Source organism: Taeniopygia guttata, chromosome 37 (genome assembly GCF_048771995.1).
Source record: "Taeniopygia guttata chromosome 37, bTaeGut7.mat, whole genome shotgun sequence".
Classification (NCBI taxonomy): domain Eukaryota; kingdom Metazoa; phylum Chordata; class Aves; order Passeriformes; family Estrildidae; genus Taeniopygia; species Taeniopygia guttata.
This window is the reverse complement of record NC_133062.1, coordinates 1,033,542-1,046,602: the sequence shown is the minus strand read 5'-3', so window position 1 is coordinate 1,046,602 and position 13,061 is coordinate 1,033,542. Positions and strand designations below refer to the sequence as shown.

Genomic DNA, 13,061 nt, shown 5'->3' with positions numbered 1-13,061 from the left:
TTTCCATGGTAACAGGACAAGGCCTGAACTCTCACTGCGAGGCCAGGCTGCGTTTCCATGGTAACAGGACAAGGCCTGAACTCTCACTGCAAGGCCAGGCTGCGTTTCCATGGTAACAGGACTAGGCCTGAGCCCTACTGCGAGGCCAGGCTGCGTTTCCATGGTAACAGGACTAGGCCTAAGCTTTACTGTGAAGGCAGGCTTTGTTGCCATAGTAATGGGACTAGGCCTGAGTGCTGCTGTTAGTCCAGCCTTTGTTACCATCGTAACAGGAAGAGGCTAAGGCCACCCTGTGTTTCCATGGTAACACAACTAGACCAGGCACTACTGCGAGGCCAGGCTCTGTTTCCATGGTAACAACACCAAGCCAGAGTCCTCACTACAGTCCCAGGCTGTGTTTCCATGGTAATGGGACAAGGCCTGAGCCTTCACGCTCTGATCAGGCTGTTTCCATGGTAACAGGAGCAGGTCAAGCCCTACTGTGAGGCCAGGCTGTGTTTCCATGGTAACAGGACTAGGCCTGAGCAGTGTTCTAAAGTCAGACTGTGTTTCCATGGTAACAGAGCTGCCCATGTGTTGCCATGGTAACATAGATAACCATGGTAACCATAGGCTGGGTACTGCTGCAAGGCCGGGCTGTGTTTCCATGGTAACTGGACTAGGCCTGAGCCCTCACTGCGAGGCCAGGCTGCGTTTCCATGGTAACAGGACTAGGCCTGAGCCCTCACTGTGAGGCCAGGCTGCGTTTCCATGGTAACGGGAGCAGGCCTGAGCCCTACTGCGAGGCCAGGCTGCGTTTCCATGGTAACGGGAGCAGGCCTGAGCCCTACTGCAAGGCCAGGCTGCGTTTCCATGGTAACTGGACTAGGCCTGAGCCCTCACTGCGAGGCCAGGCTGTGTTTCCATGGTAACAGGACTAGGCCTAAGCTTTACTGTGAAGGCAGGCTTTGTTGCCATAGTAACGGGACTAGGCCTGAGTGCTGCTGTTAGTCCAGGCTTTGTTACCATGGTAACAGGAAGAGGCTAAGGCCACCCTGTGTTTCCATGGTAACACAACTAGACCAAGCACTACTGCGAGGCCAGGCTGCGTTTCCATGGTAACAATACCAAGGCAGAGTCCTCACTACAGTCCCAGGCTGTGTTTCCATGGTAATGGGACAAGGCCTGAGCCTTCACGCTCTGATCGGGCTGTTTCCATGGTAACAGGAGCAGGTCAAGCCCTACTGTGAGGCCAGGCTGTGTTTCCATGGTAACGGGACTAGGCCTGAGCCCTCACTGTACGGCCAGGCTGCATTTCCATGGTAACGGGACTAGGCCTGAGCAGTGTTCTGAAGTCAGGCCGTGTTTCCATGGTAACAGAGCTGCCCATGTGTTGCCATGGTAATATAGATAACCATGGTAACCATAGGCTGGATACTGCTGCAAGGCTGGGCTGCGTTTCCATGGTAACGGGACTAGGCCTGAGCCCTCACTGCGAGGCCAGGCTGCGTTTCCATGGTAACGGGACTAGGCCTGAGTCCTCACTGTGAGGCCAGGCTGCGTTTCCATGGTAACGGGACTAGGCCTGAGCCCTACTGTGAAGCCAGGCTGTGTTTCCATGGTAACAGGAGCAGGCCTAAGGCCTTACTGCGAGGCCAGGCTGCGTTTCCATGGTAACGGGACTAGGCCAGAGCCCCCAAAACAGGCCTTGCCCCCTTTGGGGGGGGCCGGGACCCCCCCAAACCTGTTCCCCCCCCCAGGGGGGGGTCCCTGGGGGCGGCAGTTTGGGGGTGGGGCCCCCCAGGGCGCCCCGCCCCCGACCAGCATGTCTGCATGTCCGACCCGCCGGTATTTATTGTAATATGCAAAAAAACCCCAAAACCCCCTGAATCACCCCAAACCCACCCTCCCCCCCTCTCTGGGGGGTCCCCATTTATCGGGGTCTTCTCCTCCCCCAGCTCCTCCCCCCTCCCCAGCGCGGCGGGAGCCTTATGCAATGACTCCTATGCAAATGAGATGCTAATGAGGACTAATTGCTCCCTGGCAGCTCCCTTCCCCCCCCCCCCCCCAATTCGCTGCATGTTTGGGGGGGCCCCAACGCCTCTCGCGCTTTTTGGGGGGAGGGTCTCCAGCCCCTCCCCCCCCGGGCTGCGCTGTAACGAGCTCCCCCCCTTTAATTACTATTTATTAACACCTCATGAATATTCATGACCCCCCCTCCCTCCCCTGGGATCGGTGCAATCCCCCCTCCCCCCCTCATCTCCGGGGTTGTTTTTTGGGGGGGGGGGGGTGCGCCCCCCGTTTTGGGGGGGGTCTCTGACTCAGGAAGGGGGGGAGGGGCTGTGCCAAACGGGGGGGGCCCCCGGGGGGTGGGGGAGGGGCGGGGGCCCCGCGTGGGGGGGTTGGGGGGGGGTGGGGGAGGGGCTCAGAGCTATTTTTTCACGCGGGGAATTGAAACGGCCGCGAAATAAAAAGTGACAAAAAAAGAAGAAAAAAACAACGACAACAACAAAAAAAGGTGGAAATGGCCTTAAAATGGGGAGGGGTCTCGGGACGGGCGGGGGGAGGGTCCCCGGTGGGTGGTGCCTCAGTGTCCCCTCCCGTGTCCCCTCCCCTGTCCCCTCCCGTGTCCTCTCCCGTGACTGGAGCAGGAATACAAAAGCTTTATTGGTGGGGCTGGGGGACATTGGGGACATTGGGGGGTGACAGGGACAGGGGGGGTGACAGGGACATGTGGGGGTGACAGGGACATTGGGGACATGGGGGGGGACACAGGGACATTGGGGACATTGGGGGTGACAGGGACACGGGGGGTGACAAGGACACGGGGGAGTGACAGTGACAGGGACGGGGGTGGCAGGAGGGACATGGGGGGGTGACAGCGACACGGGGGGTGGCAGGAGGGTGACAGGGACAGGGATAGGGGGGTGACAGGGACACATGGGAGTGGCAGAGGGGACATCGGGGGTGACAGGGACACGTGGGGGTGGCAGGGACACAGGGGAGGTGACAGGGACACGGGGGGGTGACAGGGACACAAGGGGGGGTGACAGGGACATGGGAGGTGGCAGGGGGGTGACAGGGACAGTGACAGGGACAGGGGGGTGACAGGAACACAAGGGGGGTGACAGGGACACGGGAGGGGGGGTGACAGGGACACGGGAGGTGACAGGGACAGGAACACGGGGGAGGGGCGCAGGGCCCGCGGGTGGCCCCGGGATCACAGTCGCGGTGTGACGATGTCACAGTGTCACCCACGTCGCAGTGTCACCGTCACTCACAGTTTCGTCTCCCCCCTCCCCCCTCCCCCCCAATAATTAATTAATTAATTGATTAATTGGTTAATTAAAAACGTCAGCAGCAGCGGGCGGGGGAGGGGACAGCGGATGGTGCCAGCCCATCCCCCACGGCGCGGGGGGGGGGGAGGGGACACCGTGGTGTCCTCGGGGGCTCGGGGGGGTCACAGTGTCACCCGTGGGGTCACGGTGTCACCAGTGGGGTCACGGTGTCACCAATGGGGTCACAGTGCCACCAGTGGGGTCACGGTGTCACCCACAGGGATGTGGTGTCACCCACAGGGATGTGGTGTCACCCACAGGGTCACGGTGTCACCCACGGGATCACAGTGTCACCAATGGGGTCACGGTGTCACCCACAGACATGTGGTGTCACCAGTGGGGCCACAGTGTCACCCACAGTGCCACAGTGTCAGCCATGAAGTCACAGTGCCACCAGTGGGGTCATGGTGCCACCAGTGGGGTCACAGTGTCACCCGTGGGGTCACAGTGTCACCCACGGGGTCACGGTGCCACCAGTGGGGTCATGGTGCCACTCACAGGGTCATGGTGTCACCCACGGGGTCACAGTGCCAGCCATGGGGATGTGGTGTCACCCACAGGGACATCGTGTCACCAATGGGGTCACAGTGCCACCAATGGGGTCACAGTGTCACCCACAGGGATTTGGTGTCACCCGTGGGGACATCGTGTCACCAGTGGGGTCACAGTGACACCCGCAGGGACATGGTGACACTGATGGGGTCACAGTGCCACCCATGGGGTCACAGTGCCACCCATGGGGTCACAGTGTCACCCACAGGGATGTGAGGTCACCCACGGGATCACAGTGTCACCCACGGGGATTTGGTGTCACCCACAGGGACATCGTGTCACCAATGGGGTCACAGTGTCACCCACAGGGATTTGGTGTCACCCACAGAGATGCGGTGTCACCTGTGGGGACAGGCATTGGTTGGTGTCACCCGTGGGGTCACGGTGTCACCCACAGGGCCGTGGTGTCACCCGTGGGGTCCCGGTGTCACCCCTGGGGACGCGGTGACGCGGCTCTTGGTGCTGGTGGCACTTCAGGGGACAAAACACATCCTCAGCGGGGACCTGTCCCCATCCTTGTCACCGTGTCACCTCGGTGCCACCCAGCTGTCCTCGTCCTCCTGGTGTCACCTCTGAGGCCACAGGGACCTTGTGATCGCTGTCCTCGTTGTCACTCGGTGCAACGGGGACGTGTCCGTGTCCTTGTCCTGGTGTCACCTCGTGGGTTCCTGTCTGTGTCCCGGTGTCACCTCATGGGGACGTGTCCTTGTCCTGGTGTCACCTCGTGGGGACATGTCCATGTCCTTGTGTCACCTCGTGGGTTCCTGTCCGTGTCCCGGTGTCACCTCGTGGGGGCGTGTCCGTGTCTGTGTCCTGGTGTCACCTCATGGGGACATGTCCTTGTCCTCGCCGCTGTCACCAGGACCTGGCCTTGTCCTGGCCGGTGTCACCCAGGTGACATCTTCTCCTCCTCGGTGTCACCGCCGGCCACAGGGTCCCACCGTGTCCCTGTCCTTGTCCCCGGTGCCACCTCAGGGGCCGAGGGGGCCCCTCCGTGTCCTCAGTGCCACCGCGGGGGTGGCCGGGGTGTCCCCGGGGTGTCCCCAGGGATGTCCTCTCTGTCCCAGGGGTGTCCCCGGGGTGTCCTTGGTGTCCTCTCTGTCCTCGGGGGTGTCCCCAGGGATGTCGTGGGTGTCCCCAGACTGTCCTCAGGTGCCCCAGGAGTGTCCCTGGACTGTCCCCAGGTGTGTCCCTAGGGCTGTCCCCTCTCTGCCAGGTGTCTCCAGGGTGTCCCAGGACTGTCCCAGGTGTCCCCAGCTGTGTCCCCAGGTGACCCCGGGTGTCCCCAGCTGTCCCCAGGTGTGTCCCAGGACTGTCCCCAGGTGTCCCCAGATGTGTCCCGGGTGTCCCCAGGGATGTCCCCTCTCTCCCAGGTGTCCCCAGGGTGTCCCAGCTGCCCCCAGGACTGTCCCCAGGGTGTCCCAGGTGTCCCCAGGTGTCCCTGGGTGTGTTCCCAGGACTGTCCCCTCTGTCCCCAGGTGACCCCAGGACTGTCCCCTCTGTCCCCAGGTATCCCCGGGGTGTCCCAGTTGTCCCCAGGTGTCCCCAGGACTGTCCCCAGGTGACCCCGGGTGCCCCCAGGACTGTCCCAGCTGTGTCCCAGGACTGTCCCCAGGGCTGTCCCCTCTCCCAGGTGTCCCCAGGACTGTCCCCAGGTGTCCCCGGGTGTCCCAAGACTGTCCCCAGGTGTCCCAGCTGTGTCCCAGCTGTCCCCTGCTGTCCCCAGGACTGTCCCCCTCTCTCCCCTCTGTCCCCAGGTGTCCCCAGGTGTGACCCCAGCTGTGCCCCAGGTGTGACCCCAGGTGACCCCGGGTGTCCCCAGGACTGTCCCCTCTCTCCCAGGACTGTCCCCAGCTGTCCCCCAGGACTGTCCCAGGACTGTCCCCAGCTGTGTCCCAGGTGTGACCCCAGCTGACCCCAGCTGACCCCAGGTGACCCCCCTGTCCCCCCCTGTCCCCCCGGTCACACCTCGGACTCGAGGCTGGAGAAGTGGGCGGAGCCTCTGCGCGCCCCCAGCGGCGGCTCCGCCCCCCCGCCCCTCCCCCCCCCGCAGCCGTGGTGGTGGTGGGGGAGGGGCGGGGGCGGGGAGGGCGCCCCCCGGTGGGGGTGGGGGTGTGGGTGAGGGTGGGGGAGGGGGTGCCCCCACCCCCCCGCCCCCCCCCACATCCCCCCCCACCCCCCCGCCCCCCCCCACCCGCTCAGGTCCTCCAGACTGCGCGAGGCGGGGGGGGGGCGGCGCGCGCAGGGGGGGGGGCGGTGCCGCCGCGGGGGGAGGGGCGCCCCTCCCCCCCCCCAAAACCCGGCCCAGGGTGGGGGAGGGGCGGGGGGAGCCCCCCCCCAATATCCCGGGGGGGTGAGGGGGGGTCCCCAGCGCCCCTCGCCCCCCCCCCAGTCGCGGAGCCGCTCGGCGGAGCAGCTCCGGCAGCGGGGGGGCAGCGGGGGGAGGGGCGCGTACGGCACGGGGGGGGACCCCAAAAGCTCCAGGCTGCCCCACCCGGCCCAGGGACCCCCCAACTTCTCGGCCGACCAGCAGCGGCCCGGGGGGGCGCGGGGGGGCCGCGCTCGCGGCCGGGGACGGTGCAGAAATAAGGGGGGTGGGCGTGGGGGGGGGGGAGGGGCGCGCACCAACACGGGCCGGGGGGGGCGCCGGGGGGGGGCGGCGGCGTTTGGGGGGGGAGGGGCGGTGGGGGAGGGGCGGGGGGCGGTGGGGGAGGGGCGGCCTCGCAGCACTCCGAGTCCGAGTCGGAGATGTCGGGGTACAGCGCGGGGTGGGGGGGGGGCGGTGAGAAATGGGGCGGGGGGTGCCCCCGGCAGAGGTGGGGGCGGGGGGGCCGCAGCAGCGGTTGAGTTTCGGGGTCCCCCCCCAGCCCCCCGCGGGGTGGGGGGCGGCGGGGCCGGTCCCGGGGGGGCGCGGGGGGGCTCCGCTCGTCCTCGTACGCCAAACGGGCGTAGGCGAAGGGGGGGTCGGGCTCGTCCCGGGGACCCCCCAAAAGCTCGAAGGGGCCGCGGGGGGGGCGGCGGGGCCAGGGGGGGGTGAGGGGCTCCGGGGGGGGAGGGGAGCGCGGGCAGGACCCCCCCCCCGCCCCCCCCCGGCCCAGCCCCTGCGGCTCGATGGGGCCGTAGAAGCGGTGGAAGGGGGCGGGGGGCGTGCGGGGGGGGCGCCACCGCTCGGGGGGGGGGCGGCGGTCGCGGGGGGGGGTGGGCGTGGGGAGGGAGGGGGGGGTGGGGGGGTGGGGGGGGGCGCGGAGGGCGTGGGGGGGTGTGGGGGGGTCCTCGGCGCTGCAGCAGCTGTACATGCCCTAAAGGGGGGGGGGACACGGTGGTGTTGGGGGGTGGGCGGTGTGTCCCCACAATGTCCCCTCGTGCCTCAGTGTCCCCGTGTGACCCCTGATGGCCCCTGGTGTCCCCACAGTGTCCCTCTGTCCCCCAATGTCACCCCAATGTCCCCGATGTCCCCAACATCCCCAAATGTCCCCAATGACCCCAATGTCCCCAATGTCCCCAATCCCCCCAATGTCCCCAATGTCCCCAATCCCCCCAATGTCCCCAATGTCCCCAAGTCCCCAATCCCCCATAATGTCCCCCACACCCCCAAATGTCCCCAATCCCCCCCAATGTCCCCAATCTCCCCGATGTCCCCAATCCCCCCAATATCTCCAATCCCCCCCAATCCCCCCAATGTTCCCAATGTCCCAAATATTCCAAATTCCCCCAAGTGTCCTCATTATCCCCAATGTCCCCAATCCCCCCAATGTCCCCAACCCCCCCAATATCCCCAATATCCCCAATGTCCCCAACCCCCCCAATGTCCCCAATCCACCCCAATATCCCCAACGTCCCCAATGTCCCCAGTGTCCCCAATCCCCCAATGTCCCCAATGTCCCCAAATATCCCCAATGTCCCCAATCCCCCCAATCCCCCCAATGTCCCCAATGTCCCCAGTGTTCCCAATGTCCCCAATGTCTCCCACACCCTCAATCCCCCCAATGTCCCCAATCCCCCCAATGTCCCCGCTGTCCCCAATGTCCCCCCGCTGTCCCCGCTGTCCCCTACCCTGCTGATGGCCAGCAGGCAGCGCAGCCGCCCGGGCGTGCCCAGGTGCCGCAGCTTCCAGTGCACCAGGTGCTCCCAGGCGAAGACCAGCAGGCTCAGCCCCATGGCCACCAGCAGCATGTAGAACACCCCGGCCATGTTGTCGATGTCCAGCTTGCTGCTCATCACCTCCAGCTTCTCCTGGTGGCAGATCCCCGACAGCCACAGCCGCTCCAGCATCTCGATCTCATCTGGGGACGGCCGGGGGAGGGCGGTCAGGGGGCTTGGGGGGTGTCTCAGGGGGGTTTGGGGAGAATTTCAGGGGGTTTGGGGGCATCTCAGAGGGGTTTGGAGGCATCTCGGGGGGTTTGGGGTGAATTTCAGGGGGATTGGGGGCATCTCGAAGGGGTTTGGAGGCATCTCAGAGGGGTTTGGGGGCATTTCAGAAGGATTTGGGGTAATCTCGAGTGGTTTGGGGTGAATCTTGAGGGGTTTGGGGGCATCTCGGGGGGTTTGGGGGCATCTCAGAGGGGTTTGGGGGCATCTCAGAGGGGTTTGGGGGCATCTCGAAGGCGTTTGGGGTATCTCAGAGGGGTTTGGGGGCATTTCAGAGGGTTTGGGGAGAATCTCGGGAGATTTGGGGGGCATTTCAGGGGGTTTGGGGGCATTTTGAGGGGTTTGGGGACATCTCAGAGGGGTTTGGGGGCATCTCGAAGGGGTTTGGGGGCATCTCAGAGCGGTTTGGAGGCACCTCGAGGGGTTTGGGGGCATCTCAGGGGGTTTGGGGAGAATTTCAGGGAGTTTGGGGAGAATCTCAGGAGGTTTGGAGGCATCTCGGAGGGTTTGGAGGCATCTCAGAAGGGTTTGGGGGCATCTCAAGTGGTTTTGGATGAATCTTGAAGGGTTTGGGGGCATCTCAGAGGGGTTTTGGGGAGAGTTTCGGGGGGTTTGGGGGCATCTTGAGGGGTTTGGGGACATCTCAGAGGGGTTTGGAGGCATCTCTGGGGATTTGGGGAGAATCTCGGGGGGTTTGGGGGGTGTCTCAGAGGGGTTTGGGGGCATCTCAGAGGGGTTTGGGGGCATCTCGGGGGGGTTTGGGGGCATTTCAGAAGGGTTTGGGGTCATCTTGAGTGGTTTGGGGTGAATCTTGAGGGGTTTGGGGGCATCTCAGAGGGGTTTGGGGGCATCTCAGAGGGGTTTAGAGGCATCTCAGAGGGGTTTGGAGGCATCTCAGAGAGGTTTGGAGGCATCTCGGGGGGTTTGGAGGCATTTCAGAGAGGTTTGAGGGCATCTCAGAGGGGTTTGGAGGCACCTCGAGTGGTTTGGGGAGAATTTCGGGGGGTTTGGGGTGAATCTTGAGGGGTTTGGGGGCATCTCAGAGGGGTTTGGGGGCATCTCAGAGAAGTTGGAGGGCATCTTGGGGGGTTTGGGGGCATTTCAGAAGGGTTTGGGGGCATCTCAGAGGGTTTGGGGGCATCTCAGAGGGGTTTGGGGGCATCTCAGAGAGGTTTGGGGAGAATCTCGGGGGGATTGGGGGCATCTCAGAGGGGTTTGGGGACATCTCAGAGGGGTTTGGGGACATCTCAGAGGGGTTTGGAGGCATTTCGAAGGGGGTTGGGGGCATCTCGGGGGGTTTGGGGAGAATTTTGGGGGGTTTGGGGGCATCTCGGGGGGTTTGGGTGTCCAAAGACGCCCCCAAAACCCCTCAGAGACCCCCCAAATTTACCATCCCCCAGGAGCTGGAGCAGGGCCAGGTCCACGGGGCGCTTCCAGCGGGATCCCCTCTGCAGGGCGATGCCGTGGGGACCCAAAACCCCCCCAAAACCTCCCCAAAACCCCTCAGGGACCCCCAAATTTACCATCCCCCAGGAGCTGGAGCAGGGCCAGGTCCACGGGGCGCTTCCAGCGGGATCCCCTCTGCAGGGCGATGCCGTGGGGACCCCAAACCGCCCCAAAACTGCCCCAAAACCCCCATAAAACCCCTCAGGGACCCCCAAACCCACCGTCCCCCAGGAGCTGGAGCAGGGCCAGGTCCACGGGGCGCTTCCAGCGGGATCCCCTCTGCAGGGCGATGCCGTAGCCGGTGGAGGCGAAGACCTTCCCCGAGCCGATGGTGACCAGCTTGCAGCCCTCCTCCTTGCGCGCCATGTAGTTCAGCACCGCCGCGTCGTAGATGAAGGCGTCCAACTTCCTGCGGGACACGCCCACCGGCCTCAGCCACGCCCACCGGCCTCAGCCACGCCCACCGCACCCAGACCCCGCCCACGGCACCCAGACCCCGCCCACCGCACCCAGACCCCGCCCACGGCACCCAGACCCCGCCCACCGCACCCAGACCCCGCCCACCGCACCCAGACCCCGCCCACAGCACCGAGACCCCGCCCACAGCACCCAGACCCCGCCCACAGCCCCCAGACCCCGCCCACAGCACCCAGACCCCGCCCACAGCCTCACCTGGGCACTTAGCCCCGCCCACAGGCTCACCTGTGCACTTAGCCCCGCCCACAGCCTCACCTGTGCACTTAGCCCCGCCCACAGCCTCACCTGTGCACTTAGCCCCGCCCACTGCCTCACCTGGGCACTAAGCCCCGCCCACGGGGTCACCTGGGCTGTTGGCAATACCCCCTAAGCCACGCCCACAAACACTAGGCCACGCCCACATTATCTAAACCCCACCCACAGCCTCACCTGTGCACTTAGCCCCGCCCACTGCCTCACCTGTGCACTAAGCCCCGCCCACAATGTCACCAACGTGGTGCCAATAATCAAAAGCCACGCCCACATTGTATAGGCCACGCCCACGTGGCTCCACCCACACTCAAAGCCCCGCCCACAGCCTCACCTGTGCGCTTAGCCCCGCCCACAGCCTCACATGTACATTTAGCCCCGCCCACAGACACCACACCTGTACCCAAGCCACGCCCCCCAAGCCACACCCACTGCATAAATTAGACAATAACCACACCCACTTACCATCAGGCTCCGCCCACTGCCATAAAGCCCCTCCCCCATTCGTCCAGCCCATCATGTGCCACGCCCACCCAAACCACGCCCATTTACCTGAAGCCACTCCCCCGTTACTCCCCCTGTACCCCATTTTTCACCCTGTACCCCATTTTCCCCCATACCCCATTATTTCCCCCATTTCCCCCCTGTACCCCATTTTCCCCCCCGTACCCAATTTCACCCCCATTATTTCCCCCCCGTACCCCATTTTTCTTCCCCTTTACCCCATCATTCCCCCCATACCCCATTATTCTCCCTGTACCCCATTATTTCCCCCGTACCCCATTTCTCCCCCATTTTTCCCCCTCCATAACCCAACCCATTATTTCCCCCATATTTCCCCCCCAACCCATTATTTCCCCCATACCCCATTTTCTCCCCCATTTTCCCCCCATATCCCATTTTCTCCCCCATTTTTCCCCCCGTACCCCATTATTTCCCCCATTTTCCCCCCCGTACCCCATTATTCACCCCCAACCCATTATTTCCCCCATACCCCATTTTCTCCCCCATTTTTTTCCACCATTAACCCATTATTTCCCCCATTACTCCCTCCCGTACCCCGTTATTGCCCCCCGTACCCCTTTTTTTCCCCCATTTTCCCCCTCGTACCCCATTATTTGTCCCCCATACCCCATTATTTCCCCCATACTCCATTTTTCCCCCATTTCCCCCCCCATAACCCGTTTTTTCCCCCGTTATCTCCCCCCGTACCTCATTATTCCCCCATACCCCATTTCTCCCCCATTATTCCCCCATACCCCATTATTTACCCCCCATACCCCATTATTGCCCCCTGTACCCCATTTTCTCCCCCATTTTTACCCCCATACCCCATTATTTCCCCCTGTAACCCGTTATTGCCCCCCGTACCCCATTTTTTCCCCCATTATTCCCCCCGTACCCCGTTTTTCCCCCCGTTATCTCCCCCCGTACCTCATTATTCCCCCGTACCCCATTTTTTCCCCCATTATTCCCCCCCGTACCCCGTTATTGCCCCCCGTACCCCATTTTCTCCCCCATTTTTACCCCTGTACCCCATTTCTCCCCCATTTTCCCCCCCATACCCCATTTTTTCCCCCATTATTCCCCCCCATAACCCATTATTTCCCCCATTTCCCCCCTTGTACCCCATTATTTTTCCCCCATACCCCATTATTTCCCCCATTTCCCCCCATATCCTATTATTTCCCCCATTTTTACCCCCATACCCCATTATTTCTCCCATTATTCCCCCCCATACCCCATTATTCCCCCCCATACCCCATTATTTCCCCCGTACCCCATTTCTCCCCCATTTTTTCCACCATTAACCCATTTTTTCCCCATTTCCCCCCCATACCCCATTATTTCCCCCATATCCCATTATTTCCCCCATTTTCCCCCTTGTACCCCATTATTTTTTCCCTCCATAACCCATTATTTCCCCCATTATTCCCCCCGTACACCATTATTTCCCCCGTACCCTGTTTTTTACCCCATTTTCCCCCCTATACCCCATTATTTCCCCCATTATTCCCCCCCATACCCCATTATTTCCCCCATACCCCATTTCTCCCCCATTTTTTCCACCCATAACCCATTATTTTCCCCATTTTCCCCCCCATACCCCATTATTTCCCCCCATTTTTTCCCCTGTACCCCATTTTCTCCCCCATTTTTCCCCCCGTACCCCGTTTTTTCCCCCATTTTTCCCCCCCGTACCCCATTTTCTCCCCCATTTTTTCCCCTATACCCCATTATTTCCCCCATTTCCCCCCCCCGTACCCCGTTATTTCCCCCCATACCCCGTTTTTTCCCCATTTTTTCCCCCGTACCCCGTTTTTCCCCCCGTTTTCCCCCCCGTACCCGGTTTTGAGGTGCTGCAGCGCGTCCTCCACGCCGCGCTGGTTGTAGCGCACCATGTAACTGTGCATGGCCGGGTAATTGCTGCGGATGTTCTTCTCCGTGCTGCCGTTGGGCACCGTGCCGAACTTCAGCGGGGGGTACTGCTCCTGGGGCCGCTGGAACTGCGCCCCAAAACCCCAAAAATCACCTTGGGAACCCCAAAAATACGTGGGAACGCCCAAAAATGCACCTGTGCTAACAGGGACCCAAATACACCCAAAGGTGACACCCAAAGGGGACACCACGCCCCAAAACCTGCTGTTCCCT

General features: G+C 62.7%; 1 protein-coding gene across 1 annotated transcript in view; it reads right to left on the bottom strand.

The window, feature by feature from the left end:
- Positions 1 to 4,276: 4,276 nt before the first annotated feature.
- LOC115491543 (glutamate receptor ionotropic, NMDA 2D) overlaps positions 4,277 to 13,061 on the bottom strand; it is a 31,039-nt gene continuing 22,254 nt past the window's right edge. The window contains exons 10-14 of the mRNA XM_072921446.1: positions 12,756 to 12,916; positions 9,905 to 10,092; positions 7,923 to 8,152; positions 6,975 to 7,168; positions 4,277 to 4,340 (exon numbers count right to left, since the gene is read on the bottom strand). Coding sequence (XP_072777547.1) covers positions 4,277 to 4,340; positions 6,975 to 7,168; positions 7,923 to 8,152; positions 9,905 to 10,092; positions 12,756 to 12,916 — 837 coding nt within the window. The remainder of the gene's footprint in view (positions 4,341 to 6,974; positions 7,169 to 7,922; positions 8,153 to 9,904; positions 10,093 to 12,755; positions 12,917 to 13,061) is intronic.